The 13,033-nt window shown below is 38.4% G+C and overlaps 1 protein-coding gene and 1 pseudogene across 1 annotated transcript; both read right to left on the bottom strand.

The window, feature by feature from the left end:
* Positions 1-3,039: 3,039 nt before the first annotated feature.
* UTP23 (UTP23 small subunit processome component) lies at positions 3,040-7,791 on the bottom strand. Its single transcript, XM_008689275.2, has 3 exons — positions 7,522-7,791; positions 4,426-4,600; positions 3,040-3,525 (listed from the first exon to the last, which is right to left on the bottom strand). Exons 1-3 carry the CDS (start codon positions 7,707-7,709, stop codon positions 3,142-3,144), a joined length of 747 nt encoding a protein of 248 aa, XP_008687497.1. The 5' UTR covers positions 7,710-7,791; the 3' UTR covers positions 3,040-3,141.
* Positions 7,792-10,598: 2,807 nt separating this feature from the next.
* On the bottom strand, positions 10,599-11,886 carry LOC103661574 (annotated as a pseudogene).
* Positions 11,887-13,033: the final 1,147 nt, after the last annotated feature.

The following is a 13,033-nucleotide window of genomic DNA, read 5'->3' as shown; positions in this document are numbered from 1 at the left end:
AAGTCGACTTTTCTAGGTCTCCAGTTCAGACACTATTAATAGGTGACCATATAGCACTGAATAAATATACATATTTCGGTTTCCTGGACGCAATTTCAATGCATATTGGGGGCTTAGTCCTTACACATACAAGCAGTGCCCAGCTGGGCATCTTACAACTCAACTCAATTCTGACATTATCTACCTGGAGATAGTATTAGATTCCACAGGTTAAGGGTTCAGTCCTTCAAGACTGCCACCTCCCTCCCTCCCCACTTCAGACTCATATAGGCTGTTACCTGTGCTTCTGACCTCTGGCTTTAAATCAGGTGTTCCCATAATGCTCTTCTCCATTAAATTAATTTGCTACAGTGGCTCACAGAACTCAAAGAAGCATTTTACTTACTACATTACAAGTTCATTATAAAAAGATATGACTCAGGAACAGCCAGATGGAAGAAATGCATAGGGCAAGGTGTGGGGAAAGGGCAGGAGCTCCCAAGCCCTCTCCAGGTGGGTCACTCTCCCCAGTCTGCACTTATTAACTTGGAAGCTGTCCAAATCCTGTCCCTGTGGGTTTTATGGAGGCTTCATTACATAAGCATGATTGATTAAATTGATGGCCATTCTCCTGCCCCTAACCCCGCCCCAGAGGTTGCGGGTGGGGTGGGGACTGGAAGTTTCAAACCTCTAATCACAGGACTGGCTCCAAAGGTAACCAGCTGTCGTCCTGAGATGTTTTTCCGAAACCATCTCATTAACATAAGAGATACCTTTAAGCTCTCATCACTTAGGAAATTCCAACAGTTTTGAGAGCTGTGAGCCAAGAACCATGAACAAAACCCAAATATTTATCTACTTATTATAAATCACAAAAAAACCTTGTTTTTTAAAAAGAGAAATACCTAAAATTTATTCATTTTAGCATATTGAAAATATCATCAGTGTTCATTTCACCTGCTTTATCACTTTGTCTACATTTGATTTGGTAATCCTCTCATCATCCTTTTCTTAAAGCTTTTATTTATGAGAGAGAGAAAGTACATGAGCTTGGGGAGGGGGCTGCACAGGGCGGGGGAGAAGCAGACACCCCGCTGAGCAGGGAGCCTGATGCCCGGCCCAATCCAGGGACCCCGAGATCATGACCTGAGCTCAAGGCAGACACTTAACGCTTAACCGAGTGAGCCACCCAGGCGCCCCCTAACTCTCATAATTCTTGGACAATTTTTTTTTCCTCACAAAAACTATAGAGCTATATTCACTTTTTCCTAGTATCTTTGCCTTCTTTTTAAAAAATGTTCCTGTTAAGAATTTAAAACAGAGGGGCGCCTGGGTGGCACAGCGGTTAAGCGTCTGCCTTTGGCTCAGGGCGTGATCCCAGCATTATGGGATCGAGCCCCACATCAGGCTCCTCCGCTATGAGCCTGCTGCTTCCTCTCCCACTCCCCCTGCTTGTGTTCCCTCTCTCACTGGCTGTCTCTATCTCTGTCGAATAAATAAATAAAATCTTAAAAAAAAAAAAAAGAATTTAAAACAGAATCATGAAATGACAATCAAGCACTAACCTGGCTTGCTAGGTAATACAACCTGTTATTCCTAGTGTACTTAATTAAGGCTGTATAACTTCACTTTCCACGCAAAACAGCATCTCTGAATTCAATTGAAAATATTTCTGTAGAAAATGTAAATGGTCTCAAATTTAAGAAAGATCGTTTATTTTAGCCATTACAAGAAGTTGTTCATGATGTACTTTATACCTGATCGTGAAACCCTAATGATACAGATTCAGAACCACTACTCAAAGGTGTCACAGGCAGCACAAAGTCAGAAGCAAATGATCGGATTCCACTTTTCCAACTTTACATTTCAATATTATAGCACAGAAACATTGCAGTTTTGGTCTGATGAATAATTCAAACAACTGGGGAGAGGGCTGAAAAAGACAAGTTTGATTATTCAATTCCTAATAGAATCAGCCCTTTAGACATTTTATTAAAAAATTTAAAATGTGTATATATTTAAAATATGTATATACTACATAATCTGTTAAAATTCTGGTGACCCTTTAGACACCTTTTAAATAACATTCATAGGCAATCTTAAAGAGAGTGTTATTTTGGAATTTTTGCTATTGAATTTAACATTTGCTTTTAAAGAAAATAGTCATCCTTAGTGGACAAATGGAACTCAAAAAAATTGTTTTTCCTCCCTAGGACTCTATAAACAATTAAGAGACTCTCTAGTGGAACTGAGTGATATGATCTTTAATCAAGAATTATCTTGCTAGGGTGGCTTGGCTGCCTCAGAGAAAAAAAGAAGAGTAAAAGAATCTGGGAAACAGAAATGACAAAGTATATTTCTGGATAAGGGCAAGAAGTGCTTGGATGGCAGCTGAGCAATACAGTTGGCAGAAAACCTTTCCACATTGAAGGACAGAGGACTCTAGAAGTATCTCTAGGGGTGAGGAATTACCTCAAAGTTCCTTTACAGAGTTATTGGAAAATGTGGCAAAACCAAGTGAAATGCTTAAAGAAAATAAGGGCATTATTAACTTCCAGAATAAGAACAAAGTAGTATAAGAAATAAATTCAATCATAGCATGGCTACTTGGCTCAGTGGGGAAGAAAGTTTATAGTCTTAATAATGAAAATACTTTATTTGGGATGTATAAAGACTGAACTACTACTATAGTAGAAAAATGGAGGAGTCATATAAGTAAGCAAAATTTCCACTTTCTAGTAGAAAGTCTAATAATGGATGGACCAAAAGGTAGCAGCATAGTCATATTATTTGGAAATATAAATTCTACAACTGCTACATGAATTGAATAAGCAATTTTCCTCTGTGAATGTGAAAAAGGACCACCTCTTGTCACAAGCTTTTTGTACTTGATTTTTGTACAATATTTGCATATAATGTTGAGGGTAGGGACAGTGGTGAGACAGAAAGATACAACAGTTTTACACTGAAAAATAATCTCCAGAATGCCTAAACCCATCCACACTGGTTTGTTCTCTTCTTTTTTTTTTTTTTTAAGAAATAATTTTAGGCAAAGGCTTATGGGTCAATATTTATTTATAAAAATAAGACTTTTAAGTATTTCCACAGTTCTAAAAAAATTTGCTTTTCACATTTGAATGTCTTTAAAAGTATTTAAAGAATTCATTCATTATCATTCTGCTTTTCAGAAAGTACTTTTGAGGTAGATCTGTTCCGGATTCTTTTTCTTTTTCTTTTCTTTTCAGAGGCTGATGATTTTGTATCCTGTGCTTTTTTCTTTTTCTTCAAACAGCTAAGAGGATTGGGGCCACTTATTTTCTTGTGTTTTTTTCTTCTTCTCTGTTTGGGGTTTTTCACTAAACCCTGCTCTTCTTTGAGTTGCTTGATACTTTGTTTCTCGTGCGCAGACACAAGCTGACCTGACTCTACTGCTTTAACAAAAGCAACTGTTTTGGGAGAAGGTTTGTCCAAGACTATAGTGTTCTGAATAATAAACATGAGAGGAACTCCAGGCTTCTTCTTCACTTTCACAGACAAATTCTGATCCTATTAAAAGGAAAAATAGAACTGTTTAGTTCAAATATGACAATTAAATAAGAGGCCTTAAATAGTAAAAATAAAAGAGAAGATCACAAGTTTTACTTTTCAAATCAGTATGTCTCACTAATGGGAATATACTTTATGATTTAAAAAAAAGGAAGACAAACATGAAATCTGTGCACAGTTAAGTGGCAACAATGTGAACTACACTTATCAATACTCTAGGACCACAAATCACAAACTAAGGCAAAGGTAAATATGTTAGGCAATGTCCCATGTTTCTACTCTAAGGCATGCTTCAAAAAGGGTTAAGAATGTTAACAGAGGTTGTAGGAATAGCAATAAAGTAATTCTAGATTCAGCTCTGCATCTAATTGTGTGGTTTAATAATTCTAAAAGCATATTTAAGCAAATCTGTATGTACATGAACTTATTTGAGGATATCAACACTGAGAGTCTCTCTTTCCCCCTCCCAGTCTTTAAAAGTCCAAAACAGTTCCATATTGGTAGCACAACTGCAAATAATATGAAACATGACTTTTTAAGGAAAAATATTAAATAAAGGAACACAAGAAAACACTGATGAACACAGAGTACAAAATCTTTGTTCTACTTATTTTCCCTTCAAGAGCCCTGAAATATACAATCATATCTCTTTGTCAATTTTATTTAAAAAAAAAAAAAACTTCAGAAAGAAGAAAAATCAAAATGCTTAAGGTTCTCTCCTCAAATTCTCCAATGACAACTGCTTTTACTGACTGCAAATTAACTTACAAGCCTGCATTTAAAAAAGTCGAAACATTTTAACAAAGCACTTCCACCTAATTTTTTCTGATTATATATAGCTCCATATGAACTATAGATAGAAATGATTAAAATGGACTCTGGTTTTAAAAGTAGTATCACCTGTGTTGCCATAAAATAATGATGAGGATTTCCCTCTTCAACCATGGAGAGCAGACATTCTGAGCCACTCACTGCATTCTTGAAATGGGGACAATTTCGGACTTGGCATTTTTGTGCAATCAGTTTTGCTCCATATAAGTCTTTTCCCAATGTTTCTAACTCTTTTAACACACACCTGGAAAAAAAAAGTTATTAACAGCTCAATATTATAACAGATACGTATCAGTTGTTCACATAAAATTCAAGAAATTAAATTTAAGAAATTAAATCTGAATTTACATTTACATTACAACCTGAATTTGTCATGTGTTGGCGCCAATCATATGGTAGCCATTTCACTCTTTAAAAAACCTGGAAAATACAACCACTGAGTAGAAGGAATAACATTTAAAATTTACTGAGCATTTATTATGTGTCCGGCAGCATGCTAATTGTTCTTTACATAACTTCTCGCTTAAATCTCAAAACAGCCCTGAGGTAGGCACCTTACTTGAAAATTATCCGTATTTTAGAGCAACTCACTCTGAGAGATTTCAAGTAACATGCTCAAACACAACTAATAAGTGGTAGAGCCGAAATGTGAATCCAAGCAGTTGACAACAGATGTCTTGCCCCAATCTTAGTGCTATATGCTTCTGCTTCAAGTACAAACTGGTACACCTATAAACTATTTTCAGTACAGAAAAGTAAAAATTTTCAAGTCACCAGTTTAATAACAATCACAACTTCCTTTTTTTCACTCTGCATTTTCGTATTAATGTAAGTCAGTGTTTTTCGAAGTGTCAGCTAAAAACTACTCATATTAAATGACATAGTGATAATCGCATTAATTTCTACACCTTTCTCATGCCCAAATCTGCGCCTCTTGAGGAGCCAAATAATAGCATTTTAATAAGCTCCCCAGGCACTTCTTACATCAAAGAAAGAAAGAAAGAAAGAAAGAAAGAAAGAAAGAAAGAACTGAGCCAAAAATTTCTTAGGCTCTAGCCAGCCCTTGTCAGACTCTACCTTGCCTCACTCCCTTTATCATCCCTTCAGTTTTTAAGAAGAGATTTTGCTTTCTAGTCATTAGTTTTGAACTCTTTTTTGGAGTTTTAGGCCCAAACTGCCAAGTATTTATTGAATATTTCCTATGGATGTATATCAGCTCTTCAAATTCACGTCTAAAATCAAGTATTTCCCTGCCTCCAAGCTTCTCCTCGAGGGCATGCTATCTCTTTGAATATATGAACTTCCCAGATGCTGGGTTTAAGTCAGAAACCCTAACTGACCTTTTCTTCTTCATCCCTCTCCTCCCCATCAGCTGTTAGTCCTCTCTTGGCTGTTGGTATCTATCTCACAATGTCCTTTTGTAGAACCCTTGGGTTCCTGCCTTTCCTCTCTGAAGTTCAGGCTCCCATTATTTCTTGATTGGACAACCACAAAATGAGTTTGCCTGCCTTCATGCTCTTGCTTCTCCAACTTAGCCCTCACACAGCTGCAATCAGCTTTTCTAAAAGACAGCTGTTAGGTCTGATAGCATTTATCTCTTCATGATGCACACCAAGAATTGATAGAATAATATGCTTTAAAATAAACCATCAGTAAGCTGTGTGTGTGTTGGGGGGGAGGGTGGTAAATGAAATAAGACTAGCCATGTCAATAATTCCAAAAGCTGGGTAATAGACATTTCATTATACTACTCTACTTTTGTGTATGTATAAAATATTCTGGAAGTTAAAATAAATTCTTCAGGGAAAAAATGCTATAGAATATAATTTCATGCAGTACTTCCCAAACTTTTTTGTTGTAACACCCTATTAAAAATGTTAATATTTCTATGGCACACAGGGGTAAATGAACAGGTTTTGTGTAGCCAGAGTGATGAACTCCGGGCACAAGCCAACGAAGGACTTGTCTGGCAGCCCTGAAGGCTAAGGGGATAAAACATTGTGAGGTGTCTATAACCATTTTGAGGCACTACTTGAATATGGAAAGCTGTTCATGAAGCAGTATTATGTGAGAAAAGCAGGCCAATGATATCGTATGCCCAGTAAGAGCCCATTCCTCTGTGTGTGTGTGTGTGTGTGTGTGTGTGTGTGTGTGTGTGTAGATAAAGAACTGGGTCATTTTAATTTTTTCCACTTTTTCAAAGTAAATAATCTACCATGAGGGGAAACCCCCTAAGTTTCTTAGTAGTTCATGCTGTTTGATTTACCTTCTTCCCAGCTTCACTTTCAATTACATCCTGCATTCTAACCTCTTCCAGGCACAACTCCACTTCTTTATTCAAGAGGCCTCCACAAGTCAACTTCTTTCTTTTCTGTCACTCAAAATAGTCCTTCCCCTCAGAACTGACAGGGGACTAGGCCCAAAAGTTATCTCCTTTATGAAACCTTACATGATTCTGTCCTCCCTCAAATCTCCAGGAGGTTCCATCTTAAGTGTTCCCACACTGAGGGAGTCAAAACACACCCATGGAGGTTGACTTATGCACTTTACTGGCCAGATGGCTGGAACCTTGTCCTGTTCACCAAGTTATGCTCAAGGGTTAGAGCAGCGCCTGGCATAAGGCTGGAACTTAGTAAAAACAGCTGAATAAACAAATGACCACGGGCAAAGATCTTAACCTCGAGTTCTGAATTACCTTTCTGGGATTCGAAGATGTTACCTCACGGAGGAGTTGTGAGGCTCGAAATTTTTTCATTTACACTAGAAAAAACTATGCAAATAACAGCAACCATTTAAAGGGGAGTAGGTTCTGAATACCAGCAAGTGCTCTACATACACTGTACCTCGTTTGATCCTTACAGCAACCTTACTTGTTACGGTCTCTTCCTTACAGATGAACTCGCAGGAAATCACAAAGCTGGTGAGTCTGGGACCTAGATTCGAAGCAGGTCGCACTACCAAGCACTGGTCCTATCTGCCAGGACAACGACGCGAATATTTGCAGGGCATTGTACTTTCTACCTACGTTGCAGACATCGCCTGACCTCCTTAGGGCCTTCACTCCACTGTCAACTCCTCGTGGGTGGGGCGTTTTGCACGTCGTGGCCTCGCCTCTACCACACCCGCAGGATCCCCGGGTTTCCTCCCCGAACCCGCCTGGCCCACCTGGTGGTGCAAAGCTGCGTCTCCCCCATCAGGTAGCGGGGCAGCTGCTCCCGCAGCTGGATACGGCCGCGCAGCGCCGCCTGACAGAAGGTACCGTCCAGGAGGATCTGGTACGGCTCGCGAACTCCAAAATTATTGCGGAAGAAGCCGAGATGCTTCTTGGCATGTTTCTGCCTCGTAATCTTCATGCCTGGGTTACAGGGACCGAGACCTGAGTCGGTAGAAGACGCCTACCCCACCGCCTGCTCCTCCCGGAAGTAAAGCCCCTTTGCCCCCGGAAGCAAACGCCCCCCATCTGCTGGGCCTGCCCCTGGTTACGTCACGCCCAGGCGAGCGCGCGTTTCATTCACAGTGCCCGCGCTTTCAGGTGCGTGCCCTCGGGCCAGTGCTTGCGCCTGGAGCGTTTCTGTGCATGTAGTCTGCCTTTCAGAGATTGGCAGTATAATGATAACGAGAATATCGAACCTTAATATGCTACAGGCATTATTCTAAGTTATTTACCACGTATTATTCCCTTTAATGTTTATAATTCCCAAGTAGGGAAAGGGAAGGGATCAGAGCAATTGGACAACTCTGACTGGGCAGATTTGTCCTGGTTGCCTCCCTTCAAAGAAGGGAGGGCTAAGGGCACATGGTTCCTTAGTGTTAGAACTATCACTGGAAACCAGGACTGACGTTAAGAGCTGCTTGTAGTTCAAATGTTCTTGCTACCCATCCTCCATAGGAACTAGTGTTACTGAGTGTCAAACTTAAGGCAGAAGATCGCACCATTTTGCATCTCCTCCACCCCTTAAGACCATTCTAAATCACTTAGACGGAGTGTTTTGGAAGAAAAAACTCTCAAGAGCTTCGTTTTCTAAGTGTCAGAATCCCTAAACTTGAGTCCTAGTTCTGCCACTAACCCAAGTCATTTCACTTTGAGCAACAATTCAAAAAAGCTGGGTTCAGTTCTGCACTGTCAAACTGTTTGGCAGGATTAGACTATTTTTAAAAACCCTTTGTATGTCTATGGTCTCTGAGATATGAAGACTACATATTGGACTAATAACAGGAAGCGAAAAAGATGACTGAAAGTTTACAAGTTTCTTGGTCAACTTGATTAATGAAGAGTTAATCAGAAAAATTTGTTCCCCAGCAGCTAATTGCCAAGCATCTGCTTCAGTTCAGAGCAAGATAATCAAATAATGGGGAAAATAAAATTTTGCATTTTTGTCCTAGCCTGGAATCTGTCCCAGATCTAGTTTTGGCTAATGATTGAGAGAAAGAACCAATACAGAAAAGTGATTTGCAAAATGATTGAGATGTATTATTTGCATTTGGGGTTTTATTTGAAGATACAGGTTTATGGAATTGGAACTAATATATTCTATAATGGTTCCCACGTCCTGATTCCCAGCACGTTACTTACATGGGTGCTTTTATTTCACTGAAAATAAATTTAGGAACTGGAAGCTATAAGGTGTTATTATGGGATTGGATTCATGGTCCTTGAGTATAATTGCTCACTGCTTTCCAGTTTTATTCTTCTTTATTCCTGTATGCCAACTCCCCACCCCAGTTATACTCCCACCACAGAGAAATTATACCACCCTCGTCTTGCAAAACTGTTAAAACATTCAAAAAAAAAAAAAGATTCACTGATTTATCTACCAACTCCATTCCATTCGTCATATTTCACTTGTGATAATAAAGGGGAAACCTCACTGTAATGGAGTTGGGAAGTTGGGCGGAGAGAGCTCTCACACCCCGCTGCTCATTGAATAACAGACCCAACAGGAAGAGACAGACCTTGTGTGTGGATACTACTTTACTACTCCAGCAGGAAGAAGAAAGTCTTTCCTTATCCAATGCCCCACCAACAGCCCAGCCAATGAGAGATGGTCACAACTTAGCCAACGAGAAGCCACTACAAGTTCTCAGTTTACTCCAATGGACTTTTTGTTTATACCAGTCTTTCCAACCCCCTGATTACCTCTATAAAAGAGCAGTACCTCTTCTTTGTCCCCCAGATTTGCCTGTGGGCAAATAACTGGCTTAAAATAACTGATTTGATTTTTAAGGTTAACCAGTGAGCAAAATGTGTGGTGTAGGACTAGACGTTTGAGTCCTATTCTAGTTATTGGTTTTTTTTTTTTAATGTACTGAACTACAACATAATAATTTTCCAAGTTCTATGTATATGACAGTGCCATTTGCATACCAGATCCTTATTTCACAAACATGAAGATAGTCTATAACGGTGATTACCAAGTTTAAAACAGAGTTTTCTGTTACAGCAGTATTTCTCAAAACATGATCCTGGGACATGCAGAAAAAGCCCTTGTTGCTTGTTTAAAATGCCCATTTCTGGCTCAGAATATGTACTGAGGGATAGGGATCCTATTCAGAAAGGAAGTGACGTTTATTACAATCTTCCCAAGTCGTTATTACGCATATTAATGTTGTGAGGTTTGCAGTCAAGCATCACTGTTTATCCAATAAGACCTTTTCGGTAAGTAGTCCAATGAATACTTTTTGGTCTGATGGTCAATGACCTAGTATTAGAAAATCAATATTTGGCCACAACCAAGGCAGAAGACAAATATTGCCATTATGGGTTGAACTATTTAGGTATAAATTTAAATCTGAAATTTTACTTTGAAAATTATTACGATATCATTGTTAAATAGTCATTGAAAATAATTTTGACCTTATAGTGCTGGAACAATAATGTCTCAGCCTTGCTAGCTGCTAGCTTGTTTCTTAGGTCACTACACTGGACATTTTCCATGCCAAATAGACATTCAGCTCAGGTAGGTAGTGAATTAATTTATTTTTCTTTATTTTTTCATGCTCTTCATATTCTTTATTATGTCTGGATCAAATATAATTTATAATATGATTTGTTGTACATGATTTTGAAGTTTTTTCTTCATGAAATTTTGATGAAGCCAAGTTGACAGAATGATTTATTCTTGTAAGGTGTGACTAATTCCCAAACAAGACTTTTTCATGAAAGATTCATGGCCTAAATGGAATTAAATAGGTAAACATTAAATACAATTCATAAAGGTTATTTTGTTTAATTTCATAAATGTTAGTATTCCAGATAATTCACAAAGATCTATTGTGACATTATTGTGCCTTACATTCATATTTAAATATTTATAAACATTGGTTAACATCCATTAGTTCAAAAAGAATACAATGTTCCTTCTAACATCATGTAGCTAACACGTTTTTATTTTTTTTGCCTTTTGATTTTTTTTATTACTCAAGCTTCTTTATTTAGCTTTCTGACTCTGTGCTTGTGCCTTCAACACTTTAACAACAATTTTCTGCTCCTCGATAAGGAAAGCATGCTTGATCCTGTCACGAACACACTGAGCACACATGGAACCACCATAGGCCCTGCTGACCTGTTTTTTCGTTTTATTTTTTTATTTTTTTTTAAAAGATTTTATTTATTTATTCGACAGAGATAGAGACAGCCAGCGAGAGAGGGAACACAAGCAGGGGGAGTGGGAGAGGAAGAAGCAGGCTCATAGCGGAAGAGCCTGATGTGGGGCTCGATCCCAGATCGCCAGGATCACGCCCTGAGCCGAAGGCAGACGCTTAACTGCTGTGCCACCCAGGTGCTCCTGTTTTTTCGTTTTAGACAACCTCATAAGTACTTTAGGTCTCACAGCACAAACTCCTCAAAGTCGGCCTGGGCACACACGACATGCAGATTTTGGTGATTTCCCAACCTTTTTGGATAAAGGTAAATGATTCTATTACCAGGGGTTTGGGACAGCTTACTTTTGTTAGAGGCTGTTTTGTTGGACAGCCTACGATGGTAGGTCAAACACTGGACCATTCTGAATGCCTATGGACACCATTCCCAGAAGAGAAAAAAAGAAGCGCTTGCAAGTTTAAAGGTTAACTATGGCTCGCTAACACGTGTTCTGAGTAAATAATTTCCCTAAATAAATCATTTAAAGCAACTTAGGTAAACTGTATTGAGGGCCTACCAAGTTCTTCACTAGGATCCCCTATGATAGACTCATCGTGGAATTGCTTACTGTGAATTTTCGTATATGGCAGGCAGTGTTTTGAAGGTTGGATCTGGAGGCTGCTCCACTTTTTAAAGCATTTTTCTATTTTTCAAATTACAAAAATGCCTATCATAACAAGTGGAACAATGGAACAACATAAAGATACTCATCCCTTCTCCCCTTGCCCAGAAAAAACGTTGACAACCTACTGTGTATCCTTCAGCAATTTCCCATATTCATATACTTACACATCGTTTGCATACATATAGTTAGAGATTTTTGCCACTTTATGTTATTCAAAAATGGAATCATATTTTATCACTTTTATACATTTTGCTTTTCTCATCCAGCAATCCTTGTGGAAATCTTCCCCTGCCACGCTCCCCAAAGTCAATTGGCATAGCTCTCAATTCATTATTTTTAATGGCTGCATGACATTTCCCACAAAATCATCGCATATAACATAGTGGATGTGACACAGACTGTGAATTGTTATCCAATCTCTCTTTTTTTTAGTAATAGAATTTTAATTTTATTCTGGACATGAATATGTGCTCAGAGAAAAGAATCCATTTCCCAGACTTCTGTGCAGTTAAGTATAGTCATATGGTTAAGTTCTAGCCAAGGATATGTAAGTATAAACGTTACAAGGGACTTTTGGGAAGGCTGCTTAAAACATGCCAACTTAGCTCAGCGATTGGCACTTTCTTCCTTCCTACTGGAATTTGGATGTGATGAATGGAACACCAGAAGCCTATTTTAGTCCATGAGGTAACCTTGAGCATGGGGGCCATGTGCTAAGCTGGCAAAGCAGCTAAAGGAAGGAGTCTGTGTCATTTGTGAAACCATCTTTCCAAATCCAGGCTTTCTATGTCTGGGCTTGTTTTACAGGAGAAGAAAAATAAACTTTTACCTTGGTTTTAAAAATATTATTTTAAGGTTTTTTTCACTTTTTGAGACTTTATTTTAGAGCAACATTAGCTTTACAACAAAATTAAAAGGAAGATACAGAGATTGCTCATATACCAACCCCGCAACACATACACAGCCTCCCTCATTATCAACATCACTCACCAGAATGGTACTTTATTTTTTTCAGGATGAACTTACAATGGCACATTCAGTTTCTCTTATATGCAGCCAAACCCAGTTCTAATTGATAAAGTTAAAACTACCTGGCAGAATTTTATATCGGCAGATATCTTTGATGAAACTTCGATGTCGGTTAGTGTTTGCCAATACAAGTGCCCTTTCTTTGAACAGGTTCAAAATCCACGTTTATGTGTTTTCCATAAAAGGTGCAATAGTTTTTCAAAGTAAAATAAAATAAATTCTTTTACATACTATAAAAGCTATCTGGACATTTTTTTCTTTTGAAAATATAAACAATTTGATTTGAATTGGGTGTGTCAGTGGGGTGAATCTTCTGTTGAGTAAAGTTAGTTAAATATGAAGACCCCCCAGCTACTTAGGCAAGAAACGTCAAGGACATGTTA

This window comes from Ursus maritimus, unplaced genomic scaffold (assembly GCF_017311325.1).
Source record: "Ursus maritimus isolate PB19 unplaced genomic scaffold, ASM1731132v1 scaffold_9, whole genome shotgun sequence".
In the NCBI taxonomy this organism is placed as follows: domain Eukaryota; kingdom Metazoa; phylum Chordata; class Mammalia; order Carnivora; family Ursidae; genus Ursus; species Ursus maritimus.
This window is presented reverse-complemented; position numbering and strand designations above follow the sequence as displayed.